General features: G+C 41.7%; 1 protein-coding gene across 2 annotated transcripts in view; it reads left to right on the top strand.

The window, feature by feature from the left end:
- The first annotated feature begins 1396 nt into the window (after positions 1–1396).
- Positions 1397–23079, top strand: part of DAD1 (defender against cell death 1) — a 23764-nt gene continuing 2081 nt past the window's right edge. The window contains exons 1-2 of one of the 2 annotated variants that reach the window (XM_025391782.1): positions 1397–1716; positions 14794–14968. In XM_025391782.1, the coding sequence (XP_025247567.1) occupies positions 1506–1716; positions 14794–14924 (342 nt within the window). In that variant the 5' untranslated portion in view covers positions 1397–1505 and the 3' untranslated portion in view covers positions 14925–14968. Of the gene's footprint in view, positions 1717–14793; positions 14973–23079 lie in introns of both variants that reach the window. The other variant, XM_025391783.1, reaches the window with a different exon arrangement.

Genomic DNA, 23079 nt, shown 5'->3' with positions numbered 1-23079 from the left:
AATGCTGTTGTTCACTTGCTGTTTTAGGAATTTTGCTCACGTACAGTTCAAATTATTTAGAAGCTGAAAATAAAGTACCTGGTTATGTATAGAAAAACTTACAGCTAAAAGGTGAGATGAACTAGTTCTACAAGGTTGGATTGATGTGAAATTAAAAGGGCGAGGAAAGCCAGAACTTAAGTTTTTTAAAAAAAAAAGTTAAAACGGGCCAGGTGCGGTGGCTCATACCTGTAATCCCAGCACCTTGGAAGGCTGAGGCAGGCGGATCACAAGGTCAGGAGTTCGAGACCAGCCTGGCCAATATGGTGAAACCCCGTCTCTACTGAAAATACAAAAATTAGCCGGGCGTGGTGGCGCGCGCCTGTAGTCCCAGCTACTAGGGAGGCGGAGCCAAGTAGTGAGCCAAGATCGCGCCACTGCACTCCAGCCTGGGCGACAGAGCAAGACTAAAAAAAAAAAAAAAAAAAAAAAAAAGTTAAAACGCTCAAACTAATCCCACTTGTTAAAATACAAAACCTGAAACTATTTCAGTTTCTTCTGTAAACTGAGTTGGAGACAGTAGGGTTTAACCAGGAATGCTCTTTTGGGCCTTTCGGCGCTGAAGTCCTGGAATATTACACCAGGTTCAAGATACCAGCTTGTGGAAAGAGAGCTGCTAAACTTGGCCATATGCTTTTTGCACGATATTCGACCACTATCCCTCACTTCACCAGTTCTTTTAAGGCTGCAAATATATCTGACTCACGTGAGAGTCCCTACAAGTGAGTACAACGTCAGGCCCCAAGGAGGCGCCCAATAAATATTGGCACTGCAGGGCCAAATCCCGAGTTCCAGTTCAGAACCCTGCAGAGGTCAGGCTTCCTCCCTGCCCCCGCCCCTCACCACACCCACTCACTCCCCCAAGTAATTAAGTCTAAACTGGGGCCTGCACAGTTATTGGCCGCGCTGGGTCTCACTGCGGATGAACTTGATTTGTTCCAATGATCTGTGACAGACATCTGCAGACAGCACCCTTAACAGAATTAGGGTCAGGCTGTTATCAAACCCCAGGAACGCCAGGCATTGCCTCAAAGTAGATGCAAACCGTTAAATCTTCCAGGACTCAGGACCAGAGAGAGCCGGAACCCCCCGGTTAGCTACGCCGTCCGCAGTAAAGCCTACTCCCCTCTTCCTCCCACTGTGTCTTGTTGCCAGAGCAACTGTGGGCGTCACCAATCTGACGGGCGGAAACAGAACAAAAAGAGTACACGTCCCCAGCTCATTGATAGGGCCGTTGCGCAGACGCAATAACTTTTCCGAGTTGTAGTTGGGGCTATTGACGCAGTCCACGTCTGCGCAGTAGTTGTTACGCGCCCTGGCCTGCCTCAGCGCCTGCGCAAATTGGCACCCCGGGGGCGCGGAGTTAGGTCACGACGGGGTGCGCAAGCGCAAACAGCACATCCGGTGTGGTCGGCTGGTCCTCTAGGAGTTTTGGGCGCGCGGACCGGAGTACCTTGCGTGTAGTTATGTCGGCGTCGGTAGTGTCTGTCATTTCGCGGTTCTTAGAAGAGTACTTGAGCTCCACTCCGCAGCGTCTGAAGTTGCTGGACGCGTACCTGCTGTATATACTGCTGACCGGGGCGCTGCAATTCGGTTACTGTCTCCTCGTGGGAACCTTCCCCTTCAACTCTTTTCTCTCGGGCTTCATCTCTTGTGTGGGGAGTTTCATCCTAGCGGGTAATGGTTCTATAAGTGATCATAACAATAATGTGTTACTTTGGTGTGTTGCTTTTGTTTTCATAGTACTCTATATCAGACCACCGCCCCTTGAAGTTATGAGAAGAGCCTGCATTGCCCTTTTTTTGTGAATGGGGAAATTGAGGCCCAGAAAGCTTAGATCACATGCCTAATACCAAACGGCTGTGTAGGAGTTGGACTTAAATGTCTAAAGAAACCACCTTCGTGCTGCTACTCCACCTGGTGATCCACTCCACTTAATATTGGTCCGGGGAAAACCCTATTCCAACTTTAACTTAGGTTTAACACAAGTCTAAAATTAGTAGACTTTTCAAATGAAAAACCCAACCTTGAATCATCTCTGTCATCTTGACCTAATCACTACCAATCTCCGGTAAAACGTTTCAATGAAAGTGCAAAGAATATAAATGCTGGTGCTTTTCTTGTTGAATCATCCTTTACTTGATTTTGCCTTTTAGCTGCTACTACTTTTTTTCTTGTAGAGGAAGTTGTTATTTCACTGTCCTAAACCCAATTTTTGTTCACATAATTCTATTTTAGCCTTATTTTTCCTTTTGATTCCAGGATTTGGTAACCTTGTGGACTGCTATATTTAGCGAGAACTGTCTCCATCAATTTTTGTCAAAATCTGACTTTTCTTGCCCAACGGGGATTCAGTGAATACTGAAAACAGGCGTGGCCTCTATCGCTGGTATCACCTGCTACTTTGACTTTGAAAACATGCCAGCATTCATGGTTTCTTTTCAGTGTGATCATCAGTCAGGTCATCAGTTATATTTTCAGTCCAGTATGAGGCATTATGGTAAAAGCTTTGGGGATACATCAGGCACATGTTCTTTGTCCTTAAAGAGTTTATGGTTTAGTTGGGATACAGACAAAATACAGCACTGGAATTGTCTAGAGGCCTGGCACAGTGGCTCATGCCTGTAATCCCAGCACTTTGGGAGGCCGAGGTAGGCAGATCACTTGAGGTCAGGAGTTCAAGACCAACCTGGCCAACATGGTGAAACCCCATCTCTGCTGAAAATACATAAATTAGCTGGGCATGGTGGCGCACGCCTGTAATCCCTTGAATCACTTGAACCCGGGAGGTGGAGGTTGTAGTGAGCCGAGATAGTTCCATTGCACTTCAGCTTGGGTGACAGAGCGAGACTCAGCCTCAAAAAAAAAAAGAAGTCTGGAGACAGTGGTGCTGTGCTTAAAGTTAGAGACCTATAGAATGCTTTTTATACATTTGCATTGCTAGTTCTGACACACCAGAGATACTTCTCAGAATTTAAAACAGGCCTGAGGATCTAATGACTTGTGTACTGAAGTTGCAGATTAACCTTTTGATTGGATATTTATTTACCATCTTTGACTTTTGTCCTAGATGACCAAGACCTGGTTGTCTGTGGCGGCATCCTTGCCTTCAGGATGTGTTAACCATCATCAGACCAGATACATTACCCTCTGCTCTAAGTATTCTCCATCACCCACCCACCACCTTCTACCACAGTACTAAAGGTTTTTATTAGCCAGCCTGGAGAAGGAACCTTGATGAGAACTTCTGATTAATTTTGTTTGATGTTTTTGTTTCCAGGTCTGGAAGAGTAGGAGCAAGGCAGGGTCTGAAAGCTGAGTTTAAAAAGATGCCTTCTCCATGTAGAAGTCACCCTGCCTTCATAAGCCTCTAGGGTTAAGAATGATTTTTCATGGATGCATTGAAGAATGTGGTTTGCTGAAGAGTGGGCATGGACTCAAGTTACAGATTATCAGTGTAATAAAGCCAGAAGGTTTTTTGAGCAAATGACTTTTGCTTATGCTAAGACCTGTTTTTGAGCCCCTTGTGGCTGAAATTGAATTGGCAGACTGCACTGCCTTTCTCCTCTCCAACAGGAACTAGGTGGCTTGTCATTGAAGAAAAACCTAGTAAAAGGGCATGTTAATAATGGGGCCAATAAGGGGGATTAGAATTTCCAGATCTATTAGATAACAGGTAATAGAGCCAGAGAAATAAAGCAACTTCAGGAAAAGAAGGGATTCATGATAATTTTTTTTTTTTTTTTTTTTTTTTTTTTGAGACGGAGTCTCGCTCTGTCGCCCAGGCTGGAGTGCAGTGGCCAGATCTCAGCTCACTGCAAGCTCCACCTCCCGGGTTTACGCCATTCTCCTGCCTCAGCCTCCCGAGTAGCTGGGACTACAGGCGCCCGCCACCTCGCCCGGCTAAGTTTTCGTATTTTTTAGTAGAGACGGGGTTTCACCGTGTCAGCCAGGATGGTCTCGATCTCCTGACCTCGTGATCCGCCCGTCTCAGCCTCCCAAAGTGCTGGGATTACAGGCTTGAGCCACCGCACCCGGCAGGATTCATGATAATTCTTATTTGCCACAGAAGGGGGTATGATTTATATTTCTTTTGACAGCACTGACTTTCCTAAATCCTGCCTCTTCTGCTGTTTGTTAGCCTAGATTGTCAACTGGAGACTGGTTTTAATCTGCCATTTGTTAGCCTAGATCATCAACTGGAGACTGATTTTAATGGGAAATTTGGATGCTTATCCTTTGTTTTGATTGTTGGCAAAGGTAGCCTTGTTCCTTTTTATGGTGCTGGGGTTTCTAACTTTCCTGTGGAGTTTCCTGTTGCAAGAGAATGGAGGAGTCCAGTGAGCTGGGAGAGGGAAATGTAGGAGATACTGTTGAAGGATTAGATAGTGCTGGCTATTAGATGTTTGAATGCCAGGCCAAGGAATTTGGACTTTTTTTTTTTTCCCCCACGTTGGATTTTCACTCTTTTTTCCCAGGCTAGAGTGCAATGGCACGTTCTCGGTTCACTGCAACCTCTGTCTCCCAGGTTTAAGCAATTCTCCTGCCTCAGCCTCCCAAGTAGCTGGGATTACAGGCCTGTGCCACCACGCCTGGCTAATTTTGTATTTTTAGTAGAGACGGGATTTCTCCATGTTGGGCAGGCTGGTCTCAAACTCCTGACCTCAGGTGATCTGCCTGCCTCGGCCTCCCAAAGTGCTAGGATTACAGATGTGAGCCACCACGCCCAGCCAGGAGTTTGGACTTTATCCTGTAGGTAACAGTAAAGCTTCTGAGGATGCTTTTTTAAAGGGAGAGATTTAAAATTGGTGTTAGCATGTAGGATGAATTGGAGGGAAATGTTCTTTAATCTTCCCTAATTTTTTTTTTTTTTTTTGGCAGTCTATTCTATTCCCTCTGCATGTGTTAGTTTAGCATACGCTCTTTGGAAATTGGCCAGTACATTTGAAACCAATTCAGAATGCTACCAAACCTTTAAAAACCTGTTGTTATTGGGCCTAATGGTATGAAAATGGTCTGTTTTCTTCTATTCCCTCATAGCTGAGAGACTTACCCATGGTTTCAAGAGGGAACCAGAGGTGGAAAGTTGCCATTGAGAGATCCTTTTTTTTTTTCCTTTGATCATCAGAGTATAATATATTGACTTTAAAAGGACCTCAGAGGTGGAATATTTTTCTTATTTCAGACAGATTTCAAACATCCTCAGTTAGCTGTTTATCTTGTAGTTAGATATCTCTAGAAGAGGACATCTGTCCCTTTTTTAGAGTTAGGTTCCAGTGTTGGCAGCCCTTTAGTTTCCTTGTTTGCCCAACTGAAAGCTGTGCTCATTTAAAGTGCTATTTCGAAGGGATAAGTGGAAAACATTGACTGTCCTTAAAAGAAATCTTTGGTCTTGAAACAAGTTTTTAAGTCATTTCCCAACTATCATCTGTTCTGTTCTCTAATCTATATGAGGTAATTTTGTCTTAAAAAGTAGTGTTGTTTTTCCTAGTTTACAAATTCAAAACCAGTTTGAATCTGTAAGGCAAGGAGGCCTAGTCCAGAGTTTTCTGTCTCATGGGAGCTATTGGGCTGTTGTGGATTGGGGCCCAGCATTTACTTTGGAACTATCCATCAGATCTGTGGATCCTAATATTATCTGCCATAACTGTTATCCAAGAGATTAGAAGTTTGCCACTCTTGTGCCTGATAGTCTTGTTTCTAAATATCTTTCATATCATTGCTACTTTTTCATCCTCTGTTTTAGCCTCTCAGTATCTCTTATATAGACTACTGTAATCCTCCTTACTGGTCTTCTGGCCTCTGGTTTCCAGTCCATCTTCTACTATGTTTGCAGGCTTGATTTGACTTGCAAATCTGATTGTGTCGCTCCCATGTACAATTTGTGTTTCCCAAAGTAAAATTAAAAATGTTTTTTTGACATACAGGGTCTTTCATGATCTGGCTTCCTCTCTGTCTGCAGCTTCATCTCTTGCCTCTGCCTCCTCTATACTCTATGCTCCAACAGTATTGAACTACTTGTCATTCTCTGAACACTCTCAAGTGTCAAACTATTTGCCTTTGCTTGACTGCCTTCAAAATTCTTTCACTTTTTAGACTTCTCAGCTCAGTGAAATTTCCTTTTTTTGTTACTGTTTTTAAAGAGAACAAGGTCTTGCTGTGTTGCCCAGACTGGCCTCAAACTCCTTGACTCAAGCAGTCCTCCTGCCTCAGCCTCCTGAGTAGCTAGGACTATAGGCATACACCCCTATGCCTGGCTTATTGCCCTTTGGAGCCCTTCCCTGACTCTGTAGCAGATTGAGGTCTTTCCATTTTATTCCTTTTTCACCTTGTATGTGTGTGTGAGAGAGATAAGGCACTGTGCTGTATTTGGGTGTCTGCCTTCCCTCTGGAAGGTGAGCCCTTGAGGGCAGGGGCTGTCTTCTCATCTCTTCATCCTCAGTGCTGAACACTGTACATGTTAAATGGTGAGCAGGCATATAGTCAAGTCAGGAATACTGAGCAATGATATGCTAGGTTCTCTGCCAAGGTGCTGGGAATTCAACTTGTGAAGCACACAGATATGGCTTCTATTGTCACAGAGTTTGTATTGTAGTGGGAAATACAGATGAGTAAATATGGATATGGTGCTGATGGAGAATTATTGGTGAGAATGGGAACACAATGTGCACCCAGCCCTGCCAGTAGTCCTGCAATAATGTTTCTCTTATATATTCGCCTTCCCAAAATAGGCTTCATAAATCACTATATTTTTCCTCTTTTCCTTTATTCTTAGTTGATGATCTTACTTTTATTTTTTCACTAAAAAAATAGAAGTGGGTAAGAATTCCTTCATCTTTTCACCACTGAATCATAACAGATCACCTGCTTTTATACCCATACTCTCTGACTTCTCATGATGGGTGATGTGTCTCTTTCCTGTGAAAGCTTCACCTGTGCAGAGGATCCAGTCTTCCCTTGCTCACTCAGGGGCTCCACTTCTGCAATTATTCCTCCATTCTGTGTCATTAATTTCTGTTTCTCTCCTGGATCATTCCCATCATATAAACATGTTCTAATATTGTCCATTTTTAAAAAATCCGTTTGACTACAGATATTCTTCTAGCTACCATCCCATTTCCTTTCCATCATTACAGAATTTTTGAAAGAATAATTAATGTTCCTACTTCCTTAACTATTCATTCCTTAACCACTCTTGGTATTGGTCTGTCCTCACTACTTTACTGAAACTACTCTTGCCATGTTTAGCATTTAACTTAGGCATCAGCTTCTGTGTAAAAGGAAAGTTTCTTCTTGAATATAAGACTCTCCTGCTTGTTCTGTCTCACCTCACTGCTTTTTCCTTTCTGCTGTTTTGTGCTGGGCACGTCTCTGACTGAGAGCAGGGTTGTAGATACCTTCACTTTGTATTTTTTTTTAAATAGATAAACTTAAATAACACCTGTATACCTACAACTACTGCTTTATGTTTTTAGTTTTGAACTGTCCCCTGAATTCCAAATTAGTAAATCCAGTTGCCAACTTGATGTCTTCACTTGATGTCTGATATGTACCTTGAACTTAACATGTCCAAGATCAAACCTGCTCATCCAGCCATCTGCCTCTTCACCAGTTAGTACATGGTGTCAATGTCAGTTGCGGTTTTTTTTTTTTTTTTTGAGACATAGTCTCGCTCTGTCACCCAGGCTGGAGTGCAGTGGTACAATCTCAGCTCACTGCAACCTCCATCTCCCGGGTTTAAGCTATTCTCCTGCCTCAGCCTCCTGAGTAGCTAGGATTACAGGGAAGCGCCACCATGCCTCGCTAATTTTTGTATTTTTAGTAGAGACGAGGTTTTGCCATGTTGGCCAGACTGGTCACTAACTCCTGACCTCAGGTGATTCACCTGCTTCAGCCTCCCAAAATGCTGGGATTACAGGTGTGAGCCACCACGCCTGGCTGGTTGTGATTTTAAATGAAGAGATTTAAGTTTCCCAGATCCCTTGATTTTTCTTATCTCCTGCATCGGTTTCATCAGCAAGCTCTGTCTTCTCCAAAATATAGCCTGTATGTCTTCATTTCTGTCCATTTTTATTACCATTACCCTGAGCTCTTTGCGTCCTAAGTAATTCTGCTTTTTAACCTTGTAAACCATTATACTGTTCCATTGCTCTTATAACTGAATCCATACTATTTTCTAAGGCTTACCATGCCCCTCAGGATTTGGCCCTTGTCCCTTTCCCCTTGATCACCATAGTCTTGTTAGTCTGTCCTTGATTTTTTTTTTTTTTTTTTTTTTTGAGATGGAGTTTTGCTCTTGTTGCCCAGGCTGGAGTGCAATGGCATGATCTCAGCTTACTGCAACTTCTGCTTCCTAGGTTCAAGCGATTCTTCTGCCTCAGCCTCCCAAGTAGCTGGGATTACAGGCTTGTACCACTACACCCAGCTAATTTTTTGTGTTTTTAGTAGAGATGGGATTTCTCCATGTTGGTCAGGGCTGGTCTCCAACTCCCGATCTCAGGTGATCCACCCGCCTCGGCCTCCCAAAGTGCTGGGATTACAGGTGTGAGCCACCGTGCCTGGCGTTTGTCCTTGTTGTATTTATAACATGCCAAGATTGTTCTTACTGTCTAGAATGCTCTGCCCCCAAATTTTTGCATGGTTGGTTCCTTATCTTTCAAATATTGGTCTTAAATAGCAACCTCTTAAAGAGACCTTCTGTTATGATTGAGTTTAAGAAAAGGTTCCCAGTCACTCTTTATTATCCTGTTTTATTTTCTTCATAGTACATATCTCTATCTAGTAGTTCCTGGTTTATTTGTTAACTTATTGATTATATGTTTCTCTCCATAGGAGTGGAAGTTCCTTGAGAGCCAGACTGTTTTGTTCTGTGCCATATTCCTAGCACCTGAAATGATGCATATCATGTAGTAGATGTTTAGTAAATATTTCTTGGAATAAATGGTCATTTAAGGGGATAGAGTAAATCAGAATTGCTAAAATGGAACAGGCTGCTTGAAGAGGTAGTGAATTTCCATCTTTGGAAGTGCCTAGGGAGAGACTGAAGGATCATTTGTAGTGGAGCATTTTGAACAGGCTTTTCTTTTTTTGCTGTTTTTGTTTCCAATGCATCTGAGAGATGTGATACCCTTATCAGTAACACAGGGTCTGGAAAGTTGATAATTCTCCATCTGGAGGTAGCTTACCAGATTCTGTACATGGTGAGTATACTTTGGAAAGCTTCCTGTGTGGTTAGTACAGCCTCCCCCAGCATGCCCACCCCAGCACCTCTTGGGCATTGTATGCATCAAATGGGGTGTTGGTGTTTATGACCTCTGAGGCCCTTTCCATCTTTGTGGGACTCTGATTCATATATTTTCATTGAAATAATCTGGCTACCATGATCATGATAATGATAACATCAATGTATTACCTTATCCACCTTCATGGATAATTTTTCTTTTTTTCTCTCGTATTTCCTCAAAACTCAACACCGTGTTCTCTACCCCAATAACCAGTATTAATAGTTTTCTATTTCTTCAGATTTTTTTTCTAGATTCTAACTGAAATGACAAGATATTTATGCATATCATATATAAATAAAATATTTTACTTTTTTTTTTGAGACGAGGTCTTGCTTTGTCTGCCAGGCTGGAGTGCAGTGGCATGACCGTGGCTCACTGCAGCCTGCAACCTCTACCTCCTGGACTCAAGCAGTCTTCCCATGTCAGCCTTCCCAGTAGCTGGGGCCATAGGTGTGTGCTACCACACATGGCTAATTAGAACATTTTTTTTTTGTAGAGACGGGGGTCTCCCTATCTTTCGCAGGCTGTTCTCAAACTCTTGGGCTCAAGCAATCCTCCCACCTTGGTTTCACAACATGTTGGGGTTACAGTTGCGAGCTACCATGCCCTAGGAATGGGCTGGGTGTGGGGGCTTACATCTGTAATCCCTGCCCTTAGGCAAGCAGAGGCGGGAGGATTGCTGGGCAACGTAGGGAGACCTTGTCTTTACCCAAAACAAACAAAAAAATTAGCTAGGCATGGTGGTGCGTGACTGTTGTCTCAGCTACTCGGGGCGCTGAGGTGGGAGGATTGTTTGAGCCTAGGAGGTGGAGGCTGCAGAGAGGCATGATTGCACCACTGCATTCCAGCCTGGGCGATAGAGTGAGACCCTGTCTCCAAAGAAAAGAAAAAGATTGGCTTTTTTTCACTTAATAAATCTTAGATATGTTTGCTGTCAATGTACAGAGAATTTACCTTATTCTTTTGAATAATTGCATGGGATTTCATTGCATGTCAGTAGTATATGATGTTTAGACTGTTTTAATTTTTTTCGACTTTACAGACATACTTTCAGAATGTCTTTGTTCTGTAAGATAAATTCCTTTGTCAAAAGGTAAAATCATTTGAAATATTAATGGATATTGCTAATTGCTCTCCCAAATGGATGAACGAATCTATACTTTCTACAGCAGGGGTTTACTTGGTACCCTTGCTTCAGTCATTGTCTTTAATATTTTTAAGGGTCTGGATACCTAAAAAGATCAATGGTGCTTCCATGGTGTTTACATGTTTAAGCATAATGAAAACTGTTGCCATGGTGACAGGCTCTGGAGAACTAGTCTGATAGTTTTCTGGCCTTTGGATTAGATTTGTTTGTTGCTTTTTCTTAGTTAATGATGGGATGATGCTAGCCTGAAGCGAGTTTAGGTTTTCTTAAGCAGTGTAATAATTTATCACAGGCATGAAGATACTTTGGAAGAGTGTATTCCTGGAACTACCTTTTTTTTTTTTTTTTTTTTGTCAATGGTGACTGTAAGACTCTTCAAGGGCACAGAGTGTGGCAGTGGAGAGTTCTCATGAATTATATTGCTTAGGTCTTCTGCCTTTTTTGAGACAAATAAGCAGCTGCTGGAACTTCGAGATCAAAGATAGTTTATCGACAACTGTGAGGTCCTTGTGAATGAGCGTGCTGTCTTTATAAACTCTGCTACCCATTAAGTGAATATTCTATTAGAAAATAATTCACATTTTTGTAACTTTGTATCATTCAGCCCAGACCCTTTGTTGTTGCCTCAAGTGCATCCCCATCTAGGTATAATTAGAAACCTTTAAATCAGGAGATAAGAGAGCTTTGTGGGTTTTTTGCTTATACTTTTTCTTTTTCTCTCTGAGAAAGCCTCTAGATTTCAGTATAACTCTGAGAGTCATATTTTTTCTTCCTTTAACAGAGTACAAAATTTAATTGTACAACTTGATGAATTTTTAAATTTACCTATCTAACCACTATCCAGATCAAGATACAGGACATTATCAGCACCATAGAAGCCTCCTTGCATCTTCCCAGTCATCTTCTCCCTGTGAAAGATAAAAACCACTGTCTTACCATAGATTGGTTTTACCAAGTTTTAAGCTTTTTGTGCATGGAATCATATGGCATACACTTGTTTTGTTTTGTTTTGTTTTGAGATGGAGTCCCTGTTGCCCATGCTGGAGTGCAGTGGCATAGTCTCGGCACACTGCAACCTCCATCTCCTGAATTTAAGCAAATTCTCCTGCCTCAGCCTCCTGAGTAGCTAGGATTACAGGTGCGTACCACCATGCCCAGCTAATTTCTGTAGTTTTTATTAGAGATGGGATTTCACCATGTTGGCCAGGCTGGTGTTGAACTCTTGACCTCAGATGATCCGCCCACCTCGGCCTCCCAAAGCGCTGGGATTACAGGAGTGAGCCACGTGCCTGGCCCTTGTTTTTTATTTTTGTTTTTTTATTTTTTATTTTTTTAGATGGAGTTTCGCTCTTGTTGCCCAGGCGGGAGTGCAATGGCACAATCTTGACTCACCAAAACCTCCACCTCCTGGGTTCAAGTGATTCTCCTGCCTCAGCCTCCTAAGCAGCTGGGATCACAGGCATGCACTACCATGCCCGGCTAATTTTGTATTTTTAGTAGAGATGGGGTTTCTCCATGTTGGTCAGGCTGGTCTTGAGCTCCCGACCTCCTTGGCCTCCCAGAGTGCTGTGATTACAGGCGTGAGCCACCGCCCCTGGCCTTTTTTTTGTTTGTTTTTAATCAAGATAAAACATGACAAAATTTACCATTTTAACTATTTTTAAGTGTATAGTTCTGTCGCATTAAGTACATGTACATTGCTGTAAAATCATCATCACTATCCATATCCAGAACTTTTTTGTCTTCTGCAACTGAAATTCAGTCCCCATTAAACAATAACTCCTCATCCTCCTCTCTGTCAGTCCCTGGCATCTACCGTTGCACGTTCTGTTTCTAGGAGTTTGACTACTCTTGATGTCATATAAGTGAAACCATGTAGTATTTGTCTGTTTGTGATGGCTTATGTCACTTAAAATAATGCTCTCAAGATTCAGCCATGTTGTAGCAGGTGTCAGAATTTCCTTCCTTTTAAGGCTGAGTATTCCATTGTATGTATACATCATACTTTGCTTATTCATTCTTCTGCTGACACTTGGGTTACTCTCACCTTTTGGGTATTTTGACTAATGCTGCTATGAACATGGGTATGCAAATATCGCTTGAGAGCCTGGTTCCACCCTCCACCCTCCCAGCTCCCCAGGATGGAGTTTCCCTCTTGTCACCTAGGCTGGAGTGCAATGGCATGATCTCGCCTCACTGCAGCCTCCACCTCCTGGGTTCAAGCGATTCTGCTGCCTCAGCCTCCCGAGTAGCTGGGATTATAGGCACCTGCCCACCTCGCCCAGTTAATTTTTGTATTTTTAGTAGAGATGGGGTTTCACCGTGTTGGCCAGGCTGGTCTTGAACTCCTGACTTCAGGTGATCCGCCTGGTTCAGCCTCCCAAAGTGCTGGGATTGCAGGCGTGAACCACTGTGCCTGTCCGAGATGGTGCTTTCAGTTCTTTTGGATATGTACGCAGAAGTGGAATTGCTGGATCATATGGTAATTCTGTTTTTAATTTTTTTGAGGAAACTCCATACTGTTTTTCACAGTGCTACCCCATTTAATTTTCCCACTCATTAGTGCACAAGGGTTTCAGTTTCTCTGCATTCTTGCCAACTCTTGTTTTTTTGATATTAGACATCCTAATAGCTGAGAGGTGATATCTCATTGTAATTTTGATTTGTATTTCCCTAGTGATTAGGGATGTTGAGCATCTTTTCATATGCTTGTTGGCCATTCCTATATCTTCTTTGGGGAAATGTCTATTCGAGTCCTTTGCCCATTTTAAAATCTGGTTATGATTTTGTTGTTATTGCATTGTAGGGGTACTTTAATATATTCTGATATTAACCCTTTATCAGATATGTGATTTGCAAATATTTTTTCCCATTCCATAGGTTGCCTTTTCACTATTGTGCTCTTTATTGTACCTTTATTGTGCACAGAAGTTTTAAATTTTGATATAGTCCAATTTATTTTTACTTTTGTTGACTGTATTTTTGGTGTCATGTCCAATAAATCATTACCAAATACAATGCCATAAAATTTTTGCTCTGTTTTCTTCTAAGAGTTTTTTAGTTTTTGGTGTTACATTTAGGTCTTTGATCCGTTTCGAGTTAATTTTTGTAGTATATGGTATAAAGTGAGGGTCCAGCTTCATTCTTTTGCCTGTGGATATCCAGTTTTCCCAACATCATTAGTTGAAAAGACTTGTTTCCCCATTGAGTGGTTTTGTCACTTTGGTTGAAAATCATTTGATTTTGTATACGAGGGTTTTTGTGCATTTCTTAAAAAACAAAGTAATTAAATTGATTCATTTTTTAACTGTAGTAAATGTACTTTTAAAATAAACTTATAATGGAGAACCTGAATCATTATCCATAAATAGAAGGTCACACTAAAAATACCATGGAGCTGGGCAGACGTGTTCACCCATGCCTGTGGTCCCAGCTGCTCGGGAGGCTGAGGTGGGAGGATTGCTTGGGTTCCAGTCCAGCCTGGGCAGCATAACCAGACCCTGTCTCCTACCGAGTTCACAGTGGCTCCGTGTGGCTGTGTCCCAGAATATTCCTCATCTAATTGAGGGGGTACATTTGTTCCCCCAACATATTTACTTAGGTTCTGCCCTGTGGTCTCTATGTGGGAGCTGGGCTCTTCTGGCTTTGGCTTCCTCTGGGTGACCTGCTGGGTTCCAGCTGGTTTGGCCGGCCAGTGTGTATAAAGTTTTTGGCTGGGCGCAGTGGCTCACACCTGTAATCCCAGCACTTTGGGAAGCCGAGGTGGGTGGATCACAAGGTCAGGAGTTCGAGACCAGCCTGGCCAGTATGGTGAAACCCCGTCTCTACTAAAAATACAAAAATTAGCCGGGCATGGTGGCGCATGCCTGTAGTCCCAGCTACTTGGGAGGCTGAGGCAGGAGAATTGCTTGAATCCGGCAGGTGGAGGTTGCAGTGAGCTGAGATTGTGCCACTGCATTCCAGCCTGGGCAACAGAGCAAGACTCTGTCCCTGCCCTCCAAAAAAATAAAGTTTTGATTGTGTTGCCCCACTTACTTGTGCAGTTCATCCATTTTTGTGTATAGCAGAAGTTCTTCATTGCACTATAATATTCTATTGTTTGCATATGCCATAATTTATCCATTTTACTGTTGATAGACATTTAGATTGCTTCCAGTTTGGGGCTATCTGGGTATCATTTGTGTATATGCGCTTTGATCTATGTATGCATTCATTTCTGTTAGAGTAGAATTGTTGGGTCCTAGGGTATGTCTGTATTCATTAGCAGTCATATTTATTTCATACTTCCATATAATCATTTTTTGTGTTTTGCTTCTTGTGCAGTTTGCCTGAGAATACAGATCAACCCACAGAACAAAGCGGATTTCCAAGGCATCTCCCCAGAGCGAGCCTTTGCTGATTTTCTCTTTGCCAGCACCATCCTGCACCTTGTTGTCATGAACTTTGTTGGCTGAATCATTCCCATTTACGTAATTGAGGAGTAGGAGACTAAAAGAATGTAAGTGATGATCATAGTCCTTGTCCTGTAATGTTGATTTTAGGAAGAGAAATTGGATGGGGCTGGTGTCGATCGTGGTTGGCAAGCCTCCCATACTGCTGTTGACGTTTGCAGAATTTTCCGTTGGTCTGCAAAGTATGCATTAATATCATAATCAGTGCTACCACTCGTGGTCATTGCCTTGTCTTATTGTTCTTCAAATCATTAAGATAACAGGAAATTAGTGTTTGTAGCTAGTACAATAATGTCTGCACCAATAACTCCATGAAAATAACTCAGAAATTTTGGAAGAGACATAAATGGTAGGTTTTGCCTTTAGATTTGTTAGTTATTTTTTTTCTGATTTTGATCTCAGATGACTTTAAATGCTGGACCATTGTTTTCATAGCACTTAAATCTGATAGCATCCAGTGTATGTTGAATGAATGACTGTGGGCATTTGCTAATATGTGCCTTAAAGTAGAAATAAATGGGGAAATTGGGTTAACTTGGGAGAAGACTTTAAAATGTAAGATGGGATGCTGCTTGGTTCATTTGCCATTTTCCATTTTTTAGCAGTAGAGTTCTTTCTCCCTTCTCCCAAACAAACTCTTACAAAAAGAATCTTGGTATATAAAGCAGAAGTGGAATTGGAGTTTTTTTGATGGACAGAAATTGAAAAGCCCTCTCTGCTTGGCCTTTCCCTTCACGTATGGTATGCCCTCCCCTGCATCACTCCCTCCCAAGCAGAGTTCTAATGCTTTAATAAATACATGGCTATTTCCATACCGTATGTCAACACTGTTACTTTATATATGAGACAACAGAGGCCTAGAACAATCCATGGACCTTCCCTGGCCGCATAGTTAAGTGTTTGCAGTGAAGTGCCCTAATCTAGCGGTGTTCTTGGCCCAGTACTCCTTCCGGTATCCCATGTAGCTTACTGATGAATGCATGCAATATTTGCCTTTGCATTGCAAAATTTAATGTTCTGGGTGGTAGAGAAAAGAGAACCTTAGGAAATCTCATCCTATTTGGGGGAAGGATATCCTAGGACCAGCCTCTTCCTCACCACTTGGAAAGCTGTCATTTTTATACCAATCAGCAGAAATCTAGTACAAGAGTTTTAGAGCATCTATGTGCAAAGTGGATGCAATAATGTGACAGTGACTATACTTCATTTTCTGACGTGAATTAGTCATTTAGTTATAATATGTTACATAAATCCTTTCCTTTGATATTGCCTCAAAAACAGTTCTGTTAGTTCAGGGAAGGTATCATTTTGGTAGTGGTAAGTTGACAGAGAGGTTTATTTTAGTGAAAAACTTTAAGAACCACTTTGTTCTGTTATTTTAATACAGTTTAACTCCTTAGAGACCTGATTAAGACTTGAGTTGTCCTCTTCCCTCCCTTCCTCCCTCCCCTTCTATGTACCAGCCAATGTCTTATTGTTGGGAATATAAACAATATTGTTGGCTGGGCGTGGTGGCTCATGCCTATAATCCCAGCACTTTGGGAAGCCGAGGTGGACAGATTGCTTGAGCTCAAGAATTTGAGGCTAGCATGGTCAAAATAGCAAGACCTTACCTTAATTTAAAAAAAACCCCAAACTGGCTTCTGTTTTCAAGACATGTACAGTAGGGGAGAATATGTAAACATAACAGTTAAAATACAGCCCTGTTAGGGCCTCACTAAAGGTCTGAACAAAGTGCTGCAATAAATCCAGAGAAGAGAGCAGCTGTACCATCTGGGAGCTGGGGCAGCAGATGAGTTATCTGACCAATGGATAACAACTATTGCCAGTTACAATTAACTGTTACCAGTGGATAACCTTGAATGCAGGTAGAAAACTGACCCTCCAACATTGACCTTCTCACGCTTGCAACTATGAGTAACCCTTGGGCTTCCTGATAGAGCCTTCTGGAAAGGTCATAAGTCTTCTGATTGCTTACTCTAGATTTCTGAAGTTCTTTTTTTCTAGATGAGTCATGGTGTGTACTTAGGAAGGGGACAGAGCAAACATTTCAAGGATATTTTCTAGACTCAGGGAGATACCAAATCATGGAAAATTATTTCCTAGGGCTGTCATGATTGGAGGAGGACTTTACTGCAGAGAGCTTAGTATTTCAAAATTATGACAAAAGCAGAGACAAAAAAGCAGTCTCAGCAGAAACTGTGTACTGCAGACCATATTAACAACCTAGGACCACCTGTTCAGCTGGGAATTATGGGCCCAAAGCATAGCAAAATCCTCAATCCCAGATTGCAGTGTTAAATCATTCTATGGAGAGTATGTTCATAGAAAAATCCTTCTCTCTGGGGGATTGCCCAGACTATTTTTCATGGAGATCCTTCATTTGACATATACGACACTGTCCTACTCTCAGTTTTTAAAAATATACTTTTATTTGCTCCTTTTATGTGCTTTTAACTCAGCTATATGTGCAGTGTGCCACAGCACTTTAAAAACAGTTCCAAGTAAATTCTCAATATTTATACCAGCTCAGAAGGTAGAACAAAACAGATGGAACATCTTCATATTTTCCAACTAAGTTGAGAGTTTGATATTAAAAAACAAACATCTGTAATATAGCTGATCTTACATGAATTTGGGGATGACAAACTCTGAACTACTCTGAAAGAGGAAGATCAAAAGAAAATGGCATTGGGTTAAAAAAATAATTCAAGGGGAAGTAAGGAAGTTAACAGATAATGAGTGCTCAGTGTGTGCTATGCTTTAAGTACTTCTTATTCTATATCATTTTATTTTCGGAATAATTTCACTTAGATAGGTTTGCTGTTCTCACTTACAGATGAGGAACTGAAGTTGAGAGAGCCTTGCTAGAACGGCCGGGCGTGGTGGCTCATGCCTGTAATCCCAGCACTTTGTGAGGCCGAGGCAGGTAGATCACCTGAGGTCAGGAGTTCGAGACCAGCTTGGCCAATATGGTGAAACCTTGTCTCTACTAAAAATACAAAAATTAGCTGGGCGTGGTGGCCGGTGCCTGTAATCCCATCTACTTGGGAGACTGAGGCAGGAGAATCGCTTGAACCCAGGAGGCAGAGGTTGCAGTGAGCCAAAATTGCGCCATTGCACTCCAGCCTGGCAGGAGTAAGACTCTGTCTTTAAAAAAAAAAAAAGAGAGCCTTGCTAGAAATCTTATAACTAATGTTTCTATCCAGGTCATCAATCATCAAGAAAGATTCAGTAGTTTTTAGACTATACAAATGAAAATACAAAAGCAAAAATGCTCCCAGTGGGCTTCTGACCCCCAGAAATCCATGCACACCTGAAATGATGATCAGTTTTTGGTGTGTAGGCGGCAGCATATTTTTGAATGAATGCATGACAGAAAGAAGCTCAGTGGATTTCAGTATTTAAAAATTTATATGCTTTAGTTTTTTCCATGTTTGTTTTTCTGTGTTTCTTTCTGAAAATTTTTTTTTTTTTTTTTTTTTTTTTTAGAGACAGAGTCTTACTCTCTTGCCCAGGCTAGAGTGCAGTGGTGTAATCTTGGCTCACTGCAACCCTGCCACCCGGGTTCAAGCAATTCTCCTGCCTCAGCCTCCCCGAATAGCTGGGACTACAGGCACTTGCCATCATGCCCGGCTAATTTTTGTATTTTTAGTAGAGATGGGGTTTCACTATGTTGGCCAGGCTGGTCTCGAACTCCTGACCTCGTGATCCGCCCGGTTTGGCCTCCCAAAGTGCTGGGATTACAGGCATGAGCCAGTGCACCTGGCCTGTGAAATTCTTTTTTTAAAAAAAAATCTCAGTCCATCTCAGGTGTTCTGAAGGGTAATGAGGAAAAGAAGGACAGAACTGTATTGGATCACAGTTTGAGAATTAAAGTTCCTGATGAATTGGACCCTGGATCAGAAGGAAGGGTGAACTGGGCCCAAAGGGACAAAACCTTGCTTGAAAATGTGCTCAACTCCCAGGGAGATAAGATAGCTGCCAAATGCCTGTGCCTGGTTAGCATGGTTTTGTTTTTATAATGGAGACCATTCTCCCATGTCTTAAAAAATACAGTGTTTGATCCTAGCTGGAATAAGGGGGCTACAGGGTTGGGCAGAACATTTTAAACTGACTGGCAACACTGTTTACAAACATGCAATTGTGTTGGCTTTTCGAATTCAGTTAAGTATAGTAATCTAGAAAATTACCTCTGGAAGGGGATCTTGATGTTATTCTGTAGGCTTTGCTGCCACCTAGTGGATTGTATGTTTCATGTGTTGAGAGACTACCACAGAACATAAGAGGAGTTGAATTTGGGGGAAGAAGCTACTGATACCTGTGTTATAAAACCTAGTTTCTTTCCAGTCATTGAGGGGCAGCAGAGGTCCAGGTGGGCTTAGATGCTGGGTTGGGGGTTGCTTTACATTCTGGCCAGAAGGGGGCAATGTCGAGTTAGGAACAAAAGGGCATAGAACCCTAAAGTGGCCCTAGATTTTGTTTCATAGGGGAAGACCAAGACTGCACATAGACCCTCAGGTTTCCCCTTTGTTTTCTTTTTTTCACCTCGTCAGTTTGAGAGCTTCCTTTTTTGGTTTGTTCTACATCTTTTATACTCAGTAGTGACCTCCTACTGACAATAATCTTTAATTTTTTGTTGGTGGAGGGCCCCATTTAGTTTTTATTTTATTTTCTCTTTGATACTTCCACCTTATGTTGAATTAGGTCCTGCCACCAAATAAGCTCTCTCCAAGGGAACTGTCCTAAATTTGTAGGAAATCTTCTGAGGTAGTCACATCATAACTTTTTTCAACTCATTTTTCTCTGTTTAGGAGGTGAGATTAATTATATATCTATTTTTATGTGATGGGGTCTTTCTATGTTGCCCAAGCTGGGAACTCCCTGGGGTCAAGTGATCCTCCTGCCTGAGGCTCCCGTGTAGCTGGACCTACAGGTGTGTCACAGTGCCTGGCTCTGAGATTAGTTCTTTACCTTTCATTCTTAAAACTTTGAATCTACTTTTTTATTTGCTAAAAAGTGCTAATTGATGACTCTACTTGTTTATTGAACTCCGTTTTATATTTGGTCTATTTTTTAAGACTACCAAAGAAAAAAAGAATATCGAAATAGAATTGTATTTATGAATATCATTGCTGCCCTAACTCTACTGCCTTATTTTCTCCATCCTCCCAGTTTGGATGACTCCTATCACCCAAGTCATTCCCACCCCTCAGGTTGCATAGGAGCCTCTTCTCCGGGCCCTTAGTCTACTGCATACCTCCAATGCTGCACTTATCACATTGTTATGAAACTATTCATTCACTTTCTTCTCTCTCCCACTGGACTCAATTGTGAACAGTAACAGTGTGTGTTTGTTGAATGAGTGTATGAATGAATAAACCTTTTTTGTTCTTTTTTTTTTTTTTTTTTGAGATGGAGTCTCGCTTTGTTGCCCAGGCTGTGGTGCAGTGGCATGATCTCAGCTCACTGCAGCCTCTGCCTCCCGGGTTCAAGCGATTCTCCTGCCTCAGACTCCCAGTAGCTGGGACTACAAGCGTGTGCTACCATGCCTGGCTAATTTTTGTATTTTTAGAAGAGATGTGGTTTTACCATGTTGGCCAGTATGGTCTCCGTCTCTTGACTTTGTGATCCGCCCGCCTTAGCCTCCCAAAGTGCTGGAATTACAGGCATGAGCCACCGTGCCCAACCAAATAAACAATTTTTAACTGCAAGAAAAAGTTATGTTATTAAGTTACTTGGATGCTAAAACATGGAAAGTGCTACGAAGGAAAAAAAAGCCAAGGCAGAGATTCATGGGAGAGGCTGTGGAGTGGGGAAGAGCATGAGACAAGAAGTCAGAGTAGGGGCTGGGTGCGGTGACTTAGGCCTGTAATCCCAGCACTTGGGGAGGCCAAGGTGGGAGGATCGCCTGAGCTCAAGAGTTTGAGACCAGCATGGGCGATGTAGCAAGACCTTGTCTCTTCCAAAAATCAAAAGAATTAGAGGGGCGTGGTGGTGTGTGCCTGTGGTCCCAGCTACTCAGAAGGCTGAGGTGGGAGGATTGCTTGAGCATGGGAGGTCAAGGCTGCAGTGAACTGTGATCATGCCACTGCACTCCAGCCTGAGTGACAGAGTGAGACCTTGTCTCAAAAAAAAAAAAGAAAATCAGAAGACTTGTATTGTAGCCTTTGCTCTGTTAACTAGTTGAATGGACAAATAAACTTACCTCTGAGCCTCAGTTTCTCTGTCTGCACTATGAGAGGATTGGCCTGGATGTTCATCAAAGTCTCTTGCCACTGTTAATGCCTCTCAGCATAATTCTTGATGGTTCTTTTGTGTTTGAGGAGGATTGTACTGTTTTTGTGGCTCCTCAATTGGGCTTTGCTTTCTGTTTTCTCCTTAATTGTTGCTTTTTCATATTTTCAGATTCCCATTATCAATTTATAGGAGGTAGAAAATTAAATGTGATTATAACTAGATGCACATATTTGTATGAAACCTTTTACAAGAATAAACCTTTGTAAAATGTCTTATAGTTCCCACATTAACAAGCTTGTAGGATTCACATACGTTCCACATATACTTTTACATACATCAGCTCATGTGATTCTTCCTTCCTACCCAGTGATGTGGAGATAGACAAATAGTAGTATTCTCATTTTACACCTAGGTAATTACACCTTGGTGAAACTTAGGTTGATGTATCCAGGCCCTGGAACTAATAAGTGACTGAGGGGGAACTGGATAACAGACATTTGGACTCTGAACCTTTATATTCCTTCCTGTTATGTTTAGGACTTTCAGATGATGGCTTTATATATATGTCATGTTAGAGGATTTTCATTAAAAATGTTAAATTTGCTTTTCTTTTTAAGAAATTTATTTTAAATTTTTATCAGAACCATCAGACTGGATGCTTTTTTTTTTAAAATGGGAAAAATTTGGGAGAGATTGATAGGAAAGGATGAAGGCCGGCTATCTCAAATGTTTCTGCATAGTTGGCCATACTTAATATGGTCCAGGAGAAATGGAGGAGAATGCAGGTCAGGAGACCTGACTTTGGCTACTGAGGGTGATCCTGGACCAGCACTGTCCAATAGAGCGTTCTGCAGTGGGGAAACATTCAGGGTCTGCACTGTGCGTTATGGTAACCACTAGCCACATGTGGTTATTGAACATTTGAAATGTGGCTAACAGACTGAAGAATTGAGTTTTTAATTTAACTTTGACTAAGTTTAAATAGTCACCTGTGGCTAATGGCTGTGGTGTTGGACAGCAGAGCTCTGGACAAATTTGTCAACACTGTCAGGTCACAGTTTTCTCATCTCTGTAATGAAAGGATTAAAGAAGCTGATCGCTAAAGCTCCTTTCATTTTTTAGAAATATACAGTCTGTGCCTTCTAAAACTGATGATTCAAATTGAGCTATAAACCTAGAATTTCTGCAGAATGGTCTTTGATTCACATTATTTCTAATTTCAGTTTTAATTAGAAAACTGACGAGGATCCAGGATGAGATGAATTTGAAGGAAAATCAGTATTTGAACCTGTCTGCCCATTGCTAGTGTCTGAATAGAGATATTGCTGGAGAAGAATACAGATTGCAAATAGAAATGACTCTGGCTGGCATTATCTTTTCTATCTCTACAGAGTCATTTTTAACAGTTCTTTGTGTTATGCCTTGCTTTCTTTTAAGATGATTACAACAAACTGATTAAATGGCACTGTCTTTTCTGCGCAGGTGAAATAGACTGAAGCCACGCTAATTTTTCTCAGTAGGTGTCTTCCATTTTGCATGTCTTGATATCAGGGGAGGAGATTTTATTAGTCAGTTTCCTGAAACCTTTATGCCCTGGTTAACAGTTGAAACCATTCTTCTTAGCTGTTGAATAGTCAGTTATGTGAGCTAACATTTCAAAGAATCCTAGAACCTCTGCTTTTAGAATAGTGTCTGGTAAATAGATCTGCTTTAAAAGAGGGGGAGCAGATCTTTGTAAATAGGATTTTCTGAAAACCACTGTCAAAGAGACTTACTCTCATGAGTCAATTTTTGCCTTTCACGTGGACTGGCCTCAGCATCTTATATTTAAATGTTTTAATATCATAAAATCTTGAAACTTTGATTTTGTACTAAACTAGGATTTCTTTTTTTTTTTTTTTTTTTTTTTTTTTTTTTG

The sequence above is a fragment of the Theropithecus gelada genome, chromosome 7b (genome assembly GCF_003255815.1).
Source record: "Theropithecus gelada isolate Dixy chromosome 7b, Tgel_1.0, whole genome shotgun sequence".
In the NCBI taxonomy this organism is placed as follows: Eukaryota; Metazoa; Chordata; class Mammalia; order Primates; family Cercopithecidae; genus Theropithecus; species Theropithecus gelada.
This window is presented reverse-complemented; position numbering and strand designations above follow the sequence as displayed.